Raw genomic sequence first — 19,819 nt, 5'->3', positions numbered from 1 at the left:
AGAGCACGCTTATGGAATGGGCACCTCTGGGATTTAGGGATATTTTACGCCTCTTTCAGGACAGTCTCATCCTTGTGGGCACTTAGGAACAGGTTCTTTTGGAATTTCCAAGCCAAGCCAGACTCTGCCTGGGTGAGGTAGTCACTATAAAGCTATTTTCTCCTGTGTTCCCTGAGTTCAGGTGTCATGTGCTGCTATGTTAGTAAGAAACAATTAAAGTGTATTTAGGTAAAACATAAACTTGAGATGTTCAAGATTCATTTTTTCATAGTAATGTCTCTCTCCTGTCCTGAAAATGTCTAACAACACTTTTAATGAAGGAAATGAATCCAAGCCAGACTATTCCATTCTACTGCAGAGGTGGACAGCTACATCTGAGTAAGTTTTTTTCACTTAACTAAGCCTACATATTAGGAAATATTTTATAAACTATCCAGTAACATATAACTCTTTAAAACATTATCTGTCATTTCTAAAACCTGCATCAACATATTGCATATATCTTCTGAAGACAGAATGTTCAGAATCTAAAAGCAACTAACTTGCATAATTTGAAATGGATGTCATTGGTACAGGTAAGATAAAACAGACTACTTATTATAGATGCTCATTAAAATTTAAAATGTGCTTCTGGCTGTATCACTGAATAACATACGCTTTAAAAATGTTTTGTTGTCACTTTACAATTAATAATTCATTTAGCTATGAACAGTAAACAGGTAGTAGAAGATACTTCAGAAGCAATAACTGTTTCTGCGAGTGATAAATGTTCTTTCAGTCCTTGAAAGGTTTAATACGAGTTAAAGTGAGTTTCTCCTAGATGCAAAGTTGGCCCAAATCTCTGATGAGTAAAGCAATGAAGGAAAGACAATGATCTTTTAATTTTTTAACTTCAGGTCAAGAAGCATTATTCATTTTAAACTGCAAAAGCACTTGAAATTCTTTAAGTATTTTTGCACAGGAATCCACTGCCTTTTGCCGTGGAAGAGAAACATTTCTGAACTGAGCTCTAAAAAGTTTACTTTCTAAACAAAGGACATACACAGGCAAAGCAATATTCTAGTGGTGGTTGAGACAAAGAATGGTGGGTCTGTGTCCTTAAAGCCACATAATGTATTTCTGGCATTTACTATATCAGTAGGTATTACATCTAAGCACTGCGGTACCTGTTGTTGAAATATTTGGAAAAAAATAATTGTAGCAGGGCTAGGCTTATGCCCCTTTTCTTCTCTGCCCTTCCTTTTCCATCTCACTCTACCCCCACCAAAAATATGCCTCTGCTTCCAATATCTAAAAAATACATTATACAGTACATAGGATTATTTTTTTAAAAGTATGCAAGAATTAAAAAAAGTATTGTTATTATAATTTTATATGCAGGGAAGAGAGATGGATTAAGAATATGTGGCAGCCAGCAGTGCTTTCTAACCCCCACAGCCAAGTATTGACTTGATCCTATCTTAACACTGAGACTGGGAACATGCCTCTTTTCTTGATCTCTTCCACCTGTGCCCCACCCAGAACCTACGTTTTGTGAGGAAAACTGTTTGTGCTGGTCTCCCTCCTTCAGATGAGCAGTTCCTGAGTGAATGCTGCAAAGTGTACCTGCCCTGCTGCTCAGATGCAACAGATATAAATTAACTTAAGGCTGCACAAAGTCAGTAACGATGCTGGAGACTGACCATGGTTATCTTCAATCTCAGTCCAGTACTTGAACCACATGACAAACTTTCCAATCGTAAATGTCGTACACACCTGTGGATGCAAGAAACCAGTGGGAACTTTTTTTTGTTGATAGCCCATCTCCAGAGCATACTGTACCGCAGAGAAATACTTGATCATACCACAGCTCACAAGGATACCTTTGAATTTATTCTTAAAAACTTTTTTTTCCAAGTGTCAAAGCCATATATACAACTGCGTCCAATATGAAGAGAAAATGTAATCATATGCAAAGGACAATGAGCAAAGAACAGTATACATGGGCCTAACTTCTTAATCAAATCACTTTTTGGGGAAAAGACACAGATAACATGTCAGAATTCGATCTTGACAGTGGACCTACCAAAACCCAAGATGCTATAAAAACTTTTCACATTATGTTCAAGAGACAACTTGAAGGCTGTTATGATGAACATATTTGCTTTGTTTTATTATCAGTGGCACAAATGCTGTTCAATCCCCCATAGGACCATCACCCTCAAGAGAATGCTGGCACGTGGAAGGTGCACTAACATAGTCCGCTCTTTCAGCACAACATAGATTAGCTTGTTTCAGCTTTGTATTAAGGCAAATGATTTCAAAGTCAGGTGCTGGCATATGTAACTATGGCCTGAAGTGCGGGTAAAGTGACAAGATCACTGTCAGCACACGAAAGAAGGCATTCTTGAATTGCTTTTGTATTTCTTTATATTTCTATACTTCTTAAATCACTTAGATTTCAAAGCACATACAGCTATGCCCATGCCTGTACATGTAGACACTCTGGAGCTCAGCTTAACCAATTAAAAAAAAAAGAGCATGGATTTCAGGCTATAAAGGCCAGAGCCTGCTAATTTCTTTGAAGAATTCCATTCATCGCTTGAAGCAGCGAGGACAAATTGGCAACCTCCTAATCTGGAAAATGTAATACTGAAAGAAGGACACCAACGAACGTTGTTTGTTTGGGTTGTTGTGTTGTTTTTTCTTTAATCACCTGCTTATTTGGGATGGATAAACTGACTAGATTCAGACGTAATGCCATGTTAAAGCTTCTTTAGTACCAGTCTGCAAATGCACATGAAAGCTAGGGACTTCTGTAAATCTCAACCAATGAGGTTTCAATGTTTTCAGTCCTGATTTACTGATGTCCTTTACTAGTCTTAAGTAAACCATTTTTTATGGAGATTCCCCTAGTCACAAACACATTAATAGCAAATGATTTTAGCTTCTCATTTTCAAGAACATTAACTTAATCATGACAAACAGCAAGCTCCTTAGAAAGGCACTGCTAGTCCTTAAATGCCATTTTTAAAGTTCAGCATAAGATAATTAACAGACTGAAAATGTCAGCAAAAGACGAGACCAAGGTGGTTATGTATTTCAAGATTTTGTAAGTAACCACATGAGTTACATCTTGTCTCAGTCTATGTTGTCCTGCTGATAACTTGAAACTTTGTTTTTTACAAGTTTAGGACTTACTATTGAAGCGTGAAGATTAGGACTTAATTTCTTAGTTTTTCCTCAGATTGTCGGTTATATTCAGTTATGAGAGTCCTGAAATGCTATTGGAATTACAATATTAAGAGACATATTTCTGAGAAACAAAAAAATCCTCTCAAATATTAAAAAAGCGCTAATTGTAGACCACAGCATGGCTATATAAGACAACCTAAATTTCAGTGAGCAACTGTTGTCTGCCGTTGGCAATGGATTTGATTGTAGATAGGAAAAATATACATTCAAAATATTACAATTTCAAAATATGTTATTGAAATCAGCATGCGAAAGATTTTGAAGGCTATTTCTCAATTGGTTATTTCTAAATATTCATTAAAAAGTAGTAGTTCTTTTCAAAAAATCTCTAACATGTAGTTTCATCCTTCAGGAGCCTTTTGTTTTTCTAATCATTGCTTCCATCACATCCCACTGCTCTTTGGTAACCTAATAAAAGAAAAGAGCGTTTTATTGGAATTGCATATAACTGCATATAATAATAATAACATCTAAGTATTTCTCTGAATGTAACATAGCAAGCAAGGAATTTAATACCTTCCTCAAATCATTGAATTCTCCTGCCATGGAAACATATTCTCCACCATCCATTCTAATAACCTAGAAAAAGCATAAGTACGGTATTTAATAGTAGTGAGTTTTCTGTAGCATTCCCTCGTTATGAATTATGAAACTAATTTTTATTGATTTGGATCAGAAAAACTCAGGTTCAAAACAATGCAATTCAAAAATTTTTAAAAGTTCTTTTTAGAGGTACTAACTACCATGCATTACGATTAAAAGGGTAATAATGCTTGTAAAGAATTTCGAAGTAACAATTTTTGTTTCATTTCTGAAACTAGGGCTTTAAAAAATACCAGCAAAACTCAGGCCATCATCAGGTTAATTGTATAGACAAGAACAACTAAAACTTACTGCTCCATTAACCCAGCTTGCATAGTCACTGCAGAAATAGATAGCAAGATTTGCGATTTCTTCTACAGTTCCCAGGCGGCCACAGGGAATCCTCTCAATGAATTTCTTCTCAAATGTGCCTGTTGGGTCCATGCGGCTAAAAGCACCCTGAATATTAAGAGTTATAACTCCGTCAGAAATTAAAATTCAATAGAGATTTGACTCCACATCAACAATATGGAAGTTAACATTTTTGAGTAAACTCTCTACACCATCTTTGTCAGCAGGATGAAAAAGAAGTAGGGCACAAATCCAGAATTTATCCCTGTTATACCGATATCCATCTACTGAGTGTGACAAGCTGGAATTTAACATGTTTGGGATAGTCACCCACCATCTATCTATGAAAAACTAAAGGGGTTAATAATCTTTGTTTCCCAAACACCCTTGATAAACATTTGAGGAAATACGCAACACTCCAAATCGGTGCATGGAGAGGGGAGAGAACAAGTACAGAGGAGTAGGGAAGGGACAGAAAAATTATGCACAGGAGAAGAAAAAGTCAAGTCAGATCAAACTGCACCAATGGTTAAAACTCAACTAAGTCACTGGAAATTCTAGTATTTCAATAGCTTAGAATGGCACAGGAAACAGATGAGGTTTGTGTCCTTCCTGTCTCCTCCACAAAGAAACAACCTCCTCAGGCAAAATCCGCAATGTATAATTTATGTTAAGTTACTGAAGTTACGAGAGTTAACGCACACTGTAATTTATGTAATCATGGCTGTATTCATGCCATTTAAGTCTTCTATTGCCATGTTTTTAAATGCCAGTTGAAATAATAAGCTTAACAGTTTTGTGCTTGTATGCTTTTTCATTTTCCTATGATGACTTACAACAGTGTTTTTTCAAATACATGGATGTAGACCCTAAGGCAGAAAGACCTGACTTTGCAATACACTGTTTTAAGTAAAGCCAGTCTGTCTTTTTATACTTTCAGGGAAATTTTAACTTGGAACCAGTGTGACAAATGTTGTGCTTTATTAAGGACACATAGTATCTCAAGTGGGATATATGCTATTAGTTTAAATCAGAAACATTTATGGTAGGTAGCAATATTGACATGTAAAGCAGTTGCCAAAAATTATGAGAATCTATAAATCAAAGTGACCTGGCCACGTGATATAGGGATGCCAAAAGTTTATAGGGATTCAAAAAGGAACAGGACAAACTAATGGGAGAAAAAATCCATCACGATAATTACATATGAAGAGATACCAACTATATCAAGCTCCCTGGGCCATAGACTGCCAGAAGCTGGAGACATAAAGAAGAAATGTCATTAAATGTTTTTCTTCTACTCTTGCCCCAAAATCTACCAGATACAAGGCCTGGTGGACTTTTGGTCTGATCCTGTAATATTGTTTCAACTTCTTATAACCCTGCTGATATTGCCACTTATCTTTCTCTACAGTCAAAAAAGGTAAACCTGAGTTGTCCAGTGTAGCATCTAATGCTGACAAGAGGAAAAAAGGAGGAAAAAAAAAAAAAAAGGCAGCCCTTGCATCCATACCCCCAAAACAACAGCAAAACCAACCGTGAAACATTTTACGGGTAGTAGTAATACCATGATTAGCTGTTATTGCTCATAATTGCAATATTTTGATTCAATGTGAAACGGATCCTCCTCCTCTCTCCTCTTGCAGGACTTATTTCTTTTTTCTTCCTGTTCCAGCTGGTCTGGACTACTTCCTCCAAACCCTCCAGTCCTCTTTTTCACTCATATCAAAGCTTCACATTTCCTTGCTGATTTAGTTTCTCTCTTTCTAGTTTTGTGATTTTCAACAAAACTAGTGAGATTCTGTTCTCATATACCTAAAAGAGATTCTGAAATTTTGGAACTGATAAGATGTTTTGTTTAAAAATTAGGAGTTCAGGGAGAAATAGGCACTTTTACTCAACCAAGTGTAAGAATTCAATTCACTTGACAAATTAAGTACATACAGTTGATAAGAATCATCATTAAATATTTTGATACATCATTTCTGTGAAATACTAAAAAAAAGTTTCATTTATCTTAGCGCAGTGGGAGAGGCAGTGGCAGGTTTCAGAAGTTCAAGAAATTATATTTTGCAAAAGAATTACTGAAATGTGGTATGTTTAATATTCCAGCACAGTCCAAAGAAATCACACTTTAATTTAACAGTTACAGAAAAGGTTAGATTATCTTAAAGTGTGTACTACAAATCATATATTCAAGGCCGTGTTTCACTTCGTGCTATGTACCTTTGTTTTTATCGGACCTGGTTGAATCACATTGAATCTCATGCCATATTTACCCCATTCGGCTGCGAGAGACCTAAAAATTCATTAACAGAATGCATCAATATTTTAATACTGCTACTGAGAAAAAAAAATCTTTAAAATTGAATCAAATGTGTAAATACTAGAATTTTCCTGAAACAGACATTTCTCCTTAAGGGTTTTTTTTTGTTCTTAAAAACATTTCAGAAAAGGAAAAGGGGAAAAAAAAGTCACATTCACAAACAGAGGAGTATTTACTTAATGGATGCATCACAGACAAAGCAACATTAAGGAGCAAATCTTTCTTCCTCACAGATCATACAGATGATTTTGGCACCTAAACTCCCTGACAAACAACTGTTAGGCCATCAACCTTCCCTGGTAATTTAGACTATGCCACAAGTATAAGTTTCTAACATTTTCAACATAGCTCTCACACTAGATATTTTGAAATAACACAAAACAGTGGTTACATTCTCAAATGGGACCAGAATAATTTTGCTTTATGGAAACATTTGCTCTGCATAAGCAGTATTTCAGTACATCTAATGTGATGAATGAATTAGCTGGGTCATAAAGTCTCTGAAAAGCACACGCTTCAGTTACAGCTCTGTGCAACAGAAATCAAGACCATCACCCATCCCTTCATTTTTTTCTGGATAAAGAATTCTAGCCACTAAAAGGCTGCCAAACTATTCAATTCCTTCTGCTGAAGTGCAGAGGAGGATCTGTTTGCTATGAAGGACTGTGTTATAGTTAGTAATGATAGAAGTCCTGTTTGCTGAGTAGCATGGACAGATACATCACGTTATTGTTCTGAACTGAGTACAGCTGCACACCTTAATTTGAAATACAGATAAGAAACACATTTCTTTATGAAACTAGCTAGGTGAAGCAGTATACTCCATCCGAATACAAACACATCTTTTCCTGAGACAAAAGAAACTGGAACAGTTCCACTAATAACTGTCTGAAGTGCTGGTTTGCCTATGAGAATGCAAGAGAATCTGATTATCTAAACTCTGTAATTGAAACTTTAGAACTTGCTGTTGTCAAAAGAAGTAGTTCCATCTTGTCCTTGTCATAAAAATCATCCACTCGTCCTTGTGAAAAAAAATCATCACAATAACAGCAGTTATTAATAATATATCCTTCTTCAAGAAGCCGTCAGCAGACTATTTTCTTTGCTAGAATACCAGAGGCTGGAAGGTTCCGTTATGATACAATGAAATAGGAGGACTATACCAACTAGCTCCATTTTCACAGACCAATTACCCTATTTCAAGGATGTGAACAGCAAAACACACATTTCACTATATTACTCACTTGCTCATTGCTTCTACACCAGCTTTGGCAGAGGCGCTCGGCACCACAAATCCTGAACCACTCTCTGCATAAATTGTTGTAATAGCCAAGAATGCTGCTCCTGGAAGTTGCAAAAACATTAAAAATAAACCAATCGAAAAACCCCAAACAAGCAGAAAAATAGCATGAGGATCAAACTCGGAACTTAGGGTAAAAAAGGAACCTTGGTGGTGCAGAAGTTTGCAGCTCAAGTGTTAGAGATGCCATTTCACTCTGGGTTATAAAAAAGATGTTTTAAAATTGTAGCCTTCGAAGCTTTGCTTTCGAGCCTTTTTCTTTTAGTTCCCCCTTTTCCATGAATGTTAAAAGTTGTTCTACCTAAGTGTAAATAGGTGTTTATTAGGCTCCAAAGGTGTGAACACTCAGACTTCTACTGATAATGAATTTAGGTGTGCAAATGTGTCTAACTGGAGTGAAAACCTAAGATCTTGGCACTGTCTTTGTAGAAGCTGCCCTAGCCTAGGAATCACTGACTAGGTAATGTAATTTGTCCTAATTTCATCAAGTCTTTGCTGAAAAGAAAAAATATCAGTATTAATAGCTATATTTGGCGTAATCTTAGAATGACAGTTTAGGTCTTAATTCAAAAGTTTATGCAGAAAAAAATGGGGGTTTTTAAGACATTTTCAGAAGCTTTTTCTGCAGTAGAGCTTATGACAAAGTTAACCTGCATGATTTTGTCCCATTATTATCGTAACAAACTGCATTATAAAAAGACCACTTTCTTTTGTAAGTTATATAACACATTTACGAAAAACATTATGGAAAAGAATGGAAACTACAGCTGTTTAGTCTTTCTTTTATAGAAGTCTGCAAATTTTAATTGTCTGATCAATGACTAGCATGAACTTACTGTAACTTGGAAATGGAGAAGGGACAACAGTTCACTACTTACGCCATAGTAACTAAAATAACTGCTCTACTTACTGTATTTTAAAAATAATTTAATTCGAAAAGCTACCCAAGGGGTATCTCTAAAACCATATACATTACTGAGAGAATGTATGTGACAATAAAGAGACTCAGTTAAAAAATTACAGTGATGTTACACAAAGAGAACCATAAACAAGCATTGACAGAAATGCCTGCAGACATCCAGAAACCATGGACCCTACCTTTAAAGAAGTAGTCTGCACCTAGAGACTTTGAAATGAAAAATCAACACAGAGAAAAACCACTGAACAACTCTAAAGTTATCTAGAGTTCATTGTTAATTATACATTTTGCAGAACTAAACTGTAAAACTTTTAAAATACAGGTTAAATAGAGGTAACTTGGGTAAACCTACTACAGAAACAAGAATGGCTGCTACATTTACAGCTCTGAAGTTTAAGGTGCACTTTAGTTCATACACAATTTTTATTTCTAAAGCCTATATTCATAAAATGAAAAATATCACCTTGTAAAGAGATATATTACTCTCACTTTGTAAAACTTTGTAAGACTTTAGTGCATAAGTAATGCACTAGCAGATTACAGGTTCCTTTTAAACACCAGTACAAACTTAAAGTCTAAAAGCAGAGCACTTTTATTATTTCCTAAATTACGTTTAATGTAAGTCATGCTGCAGACTTAAAGGATGTGCGAGTGTTCTAGCAACTGGTAGATGTACAGCATCCTCACAGACTGTCCAACAATATTTGCATCTCTCATTTCAGAAACTACAGTCTCTGCCTAAGCTTAAAAAAAACAAGCAAGCAAAAATAAAATGAAGGTGGAGAATGAAACGACAAACAGGTACACTTAATTAACTTGCAAAAGCATATCTTAAAGGAAGCCTTAAATACAAAGTCTTACACATAAAATCCCCTCGAAAGGTGGTATGCAAGTAATAGCAAAGGAGATTCACATGTTTTGGAAGCTTAGAAGTAAGAGACACAATACAAAAGTAAAGGGCTTCTGGATTTTGATGAATTTGAAGGTGGAAGCAAGGAAAGTAGTTTTTCATTCAACAGCAGCAAAGACATTTTTAAAGCCATATTTCATATTACTATAGGGAGATACTGCATGCATCTGGACGGCCATAAAGCAAACTGTTACAATAGTTTGCTACAAATAGTAAGTCAGAGTTGGGGATGGATTTTTAACATGGGAATATTACCAACAGAATTGTGGAAATTATTTTTTCATGTGCTGCTATAATGTATGTGGGAAATACAACGAACCAAAACTGTCATAGACTTACCAAAACAACATTAACTTTATCTGTTATCATTGAATAGTATAAACTCACTGAGTACTTTTTGCAGAGGAGTTTTGAAGAAATGCAACTAATTTGGGAGTTAGAGAAATACAATGCAAATACAAAAGGATTATTTCAACACAGTGACTGTACCTAGAAAAGATTCGGAAGTTTGGGCACATGGAAAACCATAACATACATCACTGCTTTTAAATGCTACTTGTGATAGTATCATTCTGAACAAAAAATAAGCTAAATGTTTTTCAATTTGTAACTAGAAGATAACATAAAATGAAAGCAGTTCTTTGTATAGAATCTACAATATAACATAAAAGGGAATACATTATCTTTCCTTTAAAGACAATAATCTGGTTAAGTAAATCTTTGGCTAAATAGTATATTAAAGAACTATCATTTTTTAAAGGCAAAGCCAAAATATTGCATTAAACTACTAGGTAGTCTATAAATAAAAATTATCAATGGGAAAATAAAACCTAATACTGACTTTGATTTTTAATTTGTTTTTCAAATTATCTCACAGGTAATATTCTCTAGTTTTACGAGCCAAATAAATAAATAAAATTCACAGCTGTGTTAACTGTAGGAGGAAAATTCAAAGTGGCATCCTGACTTGCTACTCATTTCAATAAATGCCACATTCAGTTGCTTAATGAAACCAACACAAATATGGAAGACTCAAAAGAAATAACAGCATGTGTTTTAAAGCCTTTTCAAATTTTAGAAATGTTTTACAACTAGTACAAACTCTGGGTAGATTCTATAATGAAGTAACTGCTAGCCAGTTCTACTGTTGTGATATTTAAGTACAGCTTTACTCAAAGTTTCTAGAAAAGATATAACATGTTAAAAACTGTGATTCTTCTCACTCTCAAAATTGGCTACAGTAGTAAGGTAAGGAAAACAAGTAATACTATTATGTCATAATGCTTAGTTATCCTTTATCTTAAATTTAAGATACCTTTTTGTGCTTTAATAAGCTCCTTTCCAATTTCCAGAGTTACAAAAGCAGTACCATTAAGTACAATTTCAGTTATTGTTTTCCATGCATTAGCAGAAAGTCGTTCAGAAGGGGAAACAAAGTTTCCAGCTGCATTGTTTATCACAACCTGAAACACATGAAGAAAAACCTAAGTTAACTAAAAATGACTCTTCCTGAGAGAAAAGCAAAGAATTTACAAGGAACCTCTGACAGTTTCCATGTAAAAAAGTAAAAACATGCTTGTCAAATGAGGTTCAGTAAGAGAAAATAACCCATGAGAAATTGTAACATCTGCAGCACAGATATGTATCAGTAACAGCAAATAAGTTGTATTTCCAGGTGGCTGTAAGTTACTAGTCTGCTACTGGGGAACTGTAAACATAGAGGGCAACTCAAGTCACTGTTTTCCATAGTGTCTCAAGGGCATCCTAACAGAAGAGTTTGTCTCTACCAAGTTCCAAGGTCACATATGATATTTAACATAACGGATGCACAGGAATAAAAGCAAAAGAAGTTCAGGCAACCCAATGACTAAAGTCTGCATTAAGTGACTGGTGCACAACAGCAAGTCTCATCAGTCATGACAATGAGAGTATTATGATTTCATGAACTGCAACCAACTTTTTAGGAATAGACATATATCTGTCATCTGTCACTTGTTGTCTTTCTGCAAACAATAGGTAGGCAGAGGATACTTTCAATATATCATCTGCTTAGCCTTTCAAGCAGTTAAATATATTTCTTCAAGGGGGCTAAGCATCACAGAAGCAGTTTTTAAACCAAAATTTATCTTGCATATTTAATAATAATGCATTATGCTGAAGCAATAAAATGGTGTATTACTTATGGAATGGCACTTTGATTTATGTGGGTTTGCACATAAAACAAAGTCTATCCTGAAGAACTTCTAGGCTAAATTAAGACATTAGAATTTTCAATAACAAAACAGAGCACAGCATATACTGCATTAATATAAAACCAATAAAATACAGCAGCCATAAATTATATATATAGATGGTAAATATAATTTAAAGGTCTCCCTACAGTTTGAAGAAAAAACAATAATAAAATACAAACATCTCAAGATACTGAGGAGGTTACTTGAATCACTGCATAAATATAGCGAAGACACAATGATAAAACTAGTGAACTAAGGACTGCATGATATGATCTTTGAGGTATGTAGATATATATGCCTGCCAAAACAACCCATATGACAAAAGAATGATTGGTTTTTAATCAGGAGTAACGGTCCAGAATATGGAATAAACAAAACAAAGCCAGAAGAAATATGATACTGCCATTAACTTCTGTCTTTGAGATCTCGCCTCAGTTGCACAGTGGCAGCAACACTCAGGCTTGCAGTAGTCATAACGATATGTGTCATGTCTGTCACCAAGAGAAAAACTAGGCAAAAATAACTGAATATTCAATTTACTCTGCAGTCTCTCTTAAACACATAGAATATGTTAAATTAAAGGGCAAGAAAATGCTTGTGAAGAACAAGTCATGGGAAGTATTTATTCAGAAAATTACTGGTGTCCTAAAAATGTAATATATAGGAAGAGGCTTCCTGCCTCTCTGCACACACTTAAAACCTGGAGATTGTGATAAGCTTTGGCCAAAAACTTCAGTAACTAGTAATCAAAATAATATCCAGAGTATCTTGTCTACAAATCAAGACACTGAGCTGCCATATTTTATAGCATACAGCTGTGAGAAATAGTTTCTCCACTTCTCACATTTAGAATTTAGTAGGTTCTCTTCCCTGTCTATAGGAAGCTATTGGTGAATGCGAAGTGTTGACAATACACAGATGACAGTTTTAAATCTACAGTAAACAGCTTTAAATCTCACTGACTACTCTCTACATCGATGTTAACATCCTCATCACGCTTTCTGTCAGCTAGCAGAATCTGAGTTGTTTCTCTCATGATCAAATCGGGTTTTGATGCCTGTGAGTGGTCAGACTCCACGAGACCACACTTCTCAAAGCAACAGTCTGATGTTAAGGGCTCTGTGTTTTGAGCCAAACTATTAAAAACCAGATGCTTAGCTTCACTGAAGGGGTTTTTTTTTATTTTACAAGAACTTAAGTTTTCAAGTTGGAACCTTCTTTGTGTATCTATAATCAGCTATGCAAGGATCGAAGATTGTGTTTATGATTGCTTCCAATTCTAATTTTTGAGACATATTGATAAGCAACAGGTTTAATTCAGTACCAACACAGGTAAGTCACCTTTCCAGGAGGATTTAAAGGCAATATTCCATTCACTTAATTGACAGAATCCCATCGTAATTGTCCAACTGTTTACAAATAAACTGTTAATTCTTAGATTAAGGACAACGTTTTGTCTACTTGCCTGCTGTATTTGTTTTGTCTATTTGCCTGTATTTTAAGAACCATAGGAACAGAGTAACCAGTCTAACTGTGAATGTTTGCTTTTGCCTTGAAGTACTGCCACTTTTTGTCTAGTGTCTCTTTAGATTCCATTAACTTTCTATCACAGTCATTTTCTTCATACATACTATGCAGAGTATTTTCAGTAATGAGGACTGAAGTTCTTTCCTTCCATCAGAACACTTACATCAGGATGTCCTGCCACTTGGATTAGCTCAGCAATAGCATTCTTAACTGAAACTGGATCTCTCACGTCACACTGGATGGCATGAACCTATGTAATAATGGAAAGGCAGCTGTGAGACTTCAAAACTATGTCATTCATAAATTAAACAAGCCCACAGAAGGACATAAGTGCATAAAAATCCTATAACCATTTAAAGTATAATAACTAACACATTCACAATTCTGTAAAAATTTACCTTGTTCCCTGTTTTAGAAGAAATTTCTTCTGCTGTTCCTTTCAAAACATCAAGCTTCCTAGAAGTAAGTAGACAATGTCACTAAATTTCCATTAAATGCAATTACAACTCAGATTATCTGATGGGTTTTTCTGAGCGTATGAGCTAAACATTAAAGTATCATTTAATGTGTGTGTACATGCATGTCTGTTGCTGATTTTTGTAAGCTTTGAGATAAAAACTGTATTTAGCCGCTAACTTTCTGAAAGAAAGCTTTAAATAATTTCTGGCTACTGCTACTTCAAAGCAACTCAGAAGTGACCACAGTAAGAGACTCTCTTAAGCTAATCAAATACGGTAAGCTATTAAAAATGTTTTCATTCCGAGTACATAATCATAACAAACTTAGTTTCAGCTACTACTCTACTAGTATTTTACAAAGCACATGCATATTCACATTTAAAACTAACTATCTAAACCATTATTTGGATAAATGTCACAATACTTCTTTTGATTAAAAATGAGATTTTTTTCTAGTCTTTACTGTAGTGTTACTTAAAAGAACTATATAAAGATCATCTTCATTAAAGGAAAAACAGGGCTGGTTTTAAAGTCGTAAGAATTAAGAGGAAAGGATTCAACTCTTTACTGCAACTCAAATCTGTATCAAGAACACCTGCAATAATACATTCAAAATGTTCAAGAATGGCCATTTCAATTTTGTGTTCTCTTTTAGGCTTTAGCTGAATTTATGTCTAATATCCTAGGTTGTTTATTTTGCTGCCACATTTCATGGAAATGCATTTAGTTTATTTCTTCCTAATGTTGGTTACATCATTAGATACTTGTAGATGGATCTGCAAGCTTCTGGTATTTAAAATATGACATAATTTAGAAGTGTACTGAAATAGAGTAAACAGAATAAATGTATCCATTTTATGAAGAAGAAAATAAGATCCATTGTGAGGAAGAAAACAGATGCATTCATCATTCAGTACTAAATGAAAGCTCTAAAATGTCTTCATTAATATTTACCGGCTTGCTATAACACACTTGGCACCTAAACTGGACAAAGCTGTTGTCATCCCTTTGCCAAGCCCAGTACCTCCACCAGTTATAAAGGCCACTTTCCCTTGAAAGGTATTTGGCGGCAACATCACTTTTTGAAGAGGTGAAAAGAAGGCAGCTTGTGGTGCATTGCTCTCCTGATATAACACATTTGTGCCACGGCTGAAAAACTGAAAGAAAAAAAGAGGAAAGTTATTTTTTCCTCATTTTTGAATACAGGACTGTCCTGGTTTTGTTTAAAATAAAGCAAATTCGCTTTTAGGGAATTTTCTTTCAGCTAAGTTCTTCTAAGCAATTGCATTTTTCTGAAGTTTTCAGAAGTTTTCTGCGTGTTTTTCAGACAATGTTTGCTCTGGAGTTGGTAGGAATGGTATCCAAAGAAGGCTCACGTTAATCCTTATTGCTATGGCAGCCAAGGTCACTGAGAAATTTTTGATGTCCCATAAGTGAGGGGGGTGTACTTGCAGGGAAGGGCAAACAGAACAAGTGACCAAAACTGACCAGCTAGGTATTCCACACCATCTACATCATACACCATATAAAACTGGGAGATCACGAGGGTCTTGCTCTCTTCGTCCATGGCTGGCATGTGAAGAGGAACCTGCCCGTTCCACTTGTGATCCTGGGCCTGGTTCCAGTCCCTGCATCCCTGAATCCAGTTCCAGTTTACTGCCAAATCCAGCCCAGGACTTCTGGGTGCCTGCCCTGCAGCCTCTGGCATGATGCCGATCTCTTAGTATTACTAGCAAAGCATTTTTAACTTTCCAACTTGTAAGTCTCTCTCCCTTTTCCTCCTATTCCTTTTCCTTAGTGGGGAGAGGCGGCGGGGGGGGGTTAACAGAGAAGACTGTTGTGCAAGACTAGATTTTCTCATGACAGTGGAAGAAACAACCATAACTGCATTATAAACTGAATGTAAGAATGAATAGTTTGTAACATACTAAAACACATGGACCTTCAAATAAATGCTAATATACAAGGAAAGCACCTGAATGATTTTTAGACATTCTATTCCTACTAGAGATTTATTGAAAAAATATTCTAACAATTATTTTTGTTATTTTGAAAGTTAATTATTCTTATATCTGTCACTTTTGTAAAAGTGTGTGGAACAGCATTATCAACTAATTACAGACTCTCAGCAGGATTTGGGTTTCAGATTCATATATGGACTGTACTTCATGCATAAGGAGTTTAGCCCTAACAAACACATGTGATTTTGAGATCACATGTGTATATATTTACAAACTCAAAAGCTTCAGTAGCAGTTTCAAGGCTTTGATTCTTTACTGCTGTAGTCAACAAAACATTCTTATTTACTGGAGAATGGGGCAGAATCAAACTCCATGAAACCTGTCCTAATCCTTATCGGAGCTGCCAAGCAAATCAACGCCATCTCCCAGAAAAAACTGTGCAAGGTTTGGTTACCAGCATTGTGTCTGCCCCAGAAGAAATACCATTTACAGCAAATTAGCCCTTGATTAACTGGTCCTAGCAAAAAGACACATGGTTGACACTTGTTTAAAAACACACATGAAAGCAGAAGAAAATTCAACATTTTTAACTAATCACTAAAGTGATATGCTTCAGTAAGAAAACATCCTATTAATGCAATAAGAAATTTGTGAAGTCACTAAGAAAGTCTCAGCAAAAACAACCAAGAGGATATTTCTAGCATTCTAAAACACTAATCTAACTCAAGCCCTAACCTAAATACTGAATTAATTCTTTGTGACAGCAGCATTACAGTAATAATTCAGAAATTCCCAAATTGTTTACAATACAGAAGTTACCTTAACCTGAAGATGCAAACACTTCTAAGTATGATAAAAATACATTATTTTTATTTTTTATGTGAAAAAATTAGAAGAATGTAATATTTTCTGTAATAGTAATTTGTACTTAAGCCATAATGTGTTTCTTTGAATACAAAAAATGCTAGTTTAATTTTAGGAAAGAAGACTGAATGGTTACTCTCATATAGTATTGTTAATAAATACATGTAGTTGTTCAATAGGCTGACACAAAGAAGGAAAGTTATTTTAAAATACTAAAAATATTAAAATTTATGGTTCTATTTACTAACTCACACTTTCAGCACCAAAATTAAGAGACAATATTTTTAGTGGCAGCTGAATATTCTGTATGTGCCACAGTTACAATGCACAGGTATGGAGATTTCACAGAGCTTAAAGCTGGCCTAAGAAAGCATGCATGCGAATTTTTCTGTGTGATAATTCATTTGCATTTGTAACACAGGGGAAAACAGAGAGAATAAACACGGAGTTATACTGTCATTTTAATGGAGCTTATGCTCCAGAGAAAAGATGAAACAGAGTAATAGTGAAGAAGAGTTGTGGGCACTACGTAGAACAAAATCAAGTAAAGCTCGAAGCTAGAATTATCACAAAAGCAAAGCAGTGCACTAAGTCCTACAACGTTTATATTAGATGTGTACTTTAGGGATTCTTTCTGGAACTTGGGACTCTTCACCTACGTGCAATAGCTTCTCACAAAGAAAAAAGTAAACCAAAAGTGGTTCTAATGAACACAAGCAGATCAAATAAAAAATCTAAAGAATGTCATAACATTTTTCCGAAATAACAAAATTCTACAGATAGATCTGCCAATAAACGTCTGTAAAATACTTATTTAACTCTCCCAACAAAAATAGAATTTGCATATTTTCATGGAGTACCAGAATACTATTAAGCCGCCAGGAAAGGGGTTTTTGAAGATTCTTTTTCACGTCTTTCTTAGCAGTCCTCTATTCACCTCTCTTCAGGTATGCAGGGAGAGAGAAAGGCTCCCTCCGTAGAACTTTTAGCTCATGGCAGAGACTGCAAATCAAAACAGCATTTGCACTTCCTCCAGTATAAGGAGATAACTGGAGATAAGCCCTACGCAGCACTGAGCCTCCCTCATCAGGTACTCTGTTGGTGACTGACACAGCCCACTCCTCTCGCTCACCACTACAGAAACCGTGCAAGCAGCTTCCTCCTGCTTGGGGGAGGATGATGAGGGAGCAGGCCACAGCACGGGCAGGCAGTAAGACGGCACCAAGTCTAATAAAGCACTGTCACGAAATCAAGCAGACAGTAACGTGGTGTAATTCAGCAATCTTCTCATGAGACTGCTATTGTCCCATCACTAGCTTGCACAGGGGGCTTCCATGACAGGATCCGTTCAATTTAATCATTCCACTAAGGTCAAGGTTTTAAATTAAGCCTCAAGTGTAAATAGATATATAAAGAAGCTAGCAACCAGCTTAAAAACAAACCACAAAACAAACAAACAAACAAAACCATGAACAAACCAAAAAAACCCCTCACCCAGGGGGTGCAACTGACTCATGAAATAACTGAGAGAGACCTCATTGGGAAGATGTCATCGCACCCTACAGCTTCCTCACAGGGGAGGAGGAGGGGCAGGCACTGATTTCTTCTCTCTGGTGACCAACGACAGTACCCAAGGAATGGCAGGAAGATGTGCCAGGGGAGGTTTACGTTGGACATTAGGAAAAGGTGCTGGAGCACTGGAACAGGCTCCCCAGGGAGGTGTCACAGCCCCAAGCCTGACAGTGTTCAAGAGGAGACTGGACAATGCCCTCAGACACATGGTGTGACCTGTGGGGTTGTCCTGTTCAGGGGCAGGAGTTGGACTCGATGATCCTTGTGGGTCCCTTCCAGCTCAGGACTGCAGTGCCCTCAGAAGCACCAGGGCAGTCGCTGGTAAGCAGCGCTGTGCCGGGGCAGAACTCACTAGGAAGGCCCTCCAGCAGCACCCGCGCAACACAGCCGTGTCACCGCTTGGACGGCAGCATTCAAACTTACTTCATAGCTTTGGTATTGGGGTGAAAGGGCAATGCTGATGCCTTCACAGCCTGCACTGAAACGGAAGAGAACGGCACCTGCCCTGGGCGGGAGAGGGTCCGTGTCCCGCGGAGCACAGGCAGCACCTCTGCGAGAGCTCCGGCACGGACAGGGCCGCTGCTGGGGTGCCCCAGCCTTCAAGACATGTCCTGGCTCTTTCCCCAAACCCCACTAAAGCCAGGGCCGCCCCTGGACACCGCTTCGGCCTCGGCGAGGCGGCTTTCCCCGCGGTTGCGGGGGGCAGCCCGGGCGGCATCGTCCCGACAGGCAGCGACCGTCCGCGGCGTCCTCTGACGGGCCAAGAGTGCCCGAGCAGCCTCGAGGGAGAAGCTGAGAACTCCCGAGGCGCCGGCCGATTGCCCCCGGCCCCACGGGAGCGGGGAGCGCCTTACCCTCCCGGAGCCAGAGAAGCAGGCTGCGGCCCCGCCGCGCACGCCGCGCAGCCCCAGACGCGCCACCGCCGCCATCTTTCCTTGCCGAGGGGTCGCGGGTGGCGGGGCCGGGCCGTGCGCCTGCTCCGTGACCGGGGCCAGCGCCCGCCCCCGGGGCGGGAGGCGGTCGGGGCGCTGGGCCGCCCCGCGGTCCCCGAACAGGGTGGGTTGAGCGGCCGCCACCGGTGCCCGAGCTGCCGAGGTCAGGAAACCTGCGAGCCCGTCGCTGCACCACAAACCCGACGCCCCCCGCCAGCTTGGGGGGCTCAGTCCTGCCGGCTGCCCCCGCCCCAGGGCCGCCTCCTCGGCCACTGCCCAGGGGCCTCGAGTTCCAGCTGCGAGGAACAGGCTGTGCTCGGTCCAGTTTATACGCATCACTGGGTTGGGTTTTTTTATTGCAAATTATTTACTGCTATTTGAAAGACACGAAATAACTTTTTTTTTTTTTTTTTCCTGTGGAGTCTAAAAGCAGGAATTTATGTGCTCTCTGTACCCATAGAATAGGAAGACTGAGGAGAAGAGGAGACTGAGCGGCGACCTCATTAATGTTTATAAATATATAAAGGGTGAGTGTCACGAGGATGGAGCCAGGCTCTTCTCGGTGACAACCAATGATAAGACAAGGGGCAATGGGTATAAACTGGAACACAGGAAGTTCCATTTAAATTTGAGAAGAAACTTCTTCTCA

At 37.6% G+C, this 19,819-nt stretch overlaps 1 protein-coding gene across 1 annotated transcript; it reads right to left on the bottom strand.

The window, feature by feature from the left end:
* Positions 1-1,850: 1,850 nt before the first annotated feature.
* On the bottom strand, positions 1,851-19,252 carry DECR1 (2,4-dienoyl-CoA reductase 1). The gene is made up of 10 exons (XM_065628304.1): positions 19,093-19,252; positions 14,796-14,998; positions 13,782-13,839; positions 13,547-13,633; positions 10,938-11,085; positions 7,738-7,837; positions 6,394-6,466; positions 4,129-4,275; positions 3,751-3,813; positions 1,851-3,642 (listed from the first exon to the last, which is right to left on the bottom strand). Exons 1-10 carry the CDS (start codon positions 19,165-19,167, stop codon positions 3,583-3,585), a joined length of 1,014 nt encoding a protein of 337 aa, XP_065484376.1. The 5' UTR covers positions 19,168-19,252; the 3' UTR covers positions 1,851-3,582.
* Positions 19,253-19,819: the final 567 nt, after the last annotated feature.

The sequence above is a fragment of the Caloenas nicobarica genome, chromosome 2 (genome assembly GCF_036013445.1).
Source record: "Caloenas nicobarica isolate bCalNic1 chromosome 2, bCalNic1.hap1, whole genome shotgun sequence".
Lineage (NCBI taxonomy): Eukaryota > Metazoa > Chordata > Aves > Columbiformes > Columbidae > Caloenas > Caloenas nicobarica.
This window is presented reverse-complemented; position numbering and strand designations above follow the sequence as displayed.

Bases quoted from the DNA above. Each gene is read 5' to 3' on its own strand.
- DECR1 (XM_065628304.1), bottom strand. From the start codon at position 19,167: ATGGCGGCGGTGGCGCGTCTGGGGCTGCGCGGCGTGCGCGGCGGGGCC. The intron at 13,840-14,795 runs GTAAATATTAAT...ACTTACTTCTAG, and splicing joins AAGTGTGTTATAGCAAGCCG to GAAGCTTGATGTTTTGAAAG. The intron at 13,634-13,781 runs GTAAATTTTTAC...ATTATTACATAG, and splicing joins CTTCTAAAACAGGGAACAAG to GTTCATGCCATCCAGTGTGA.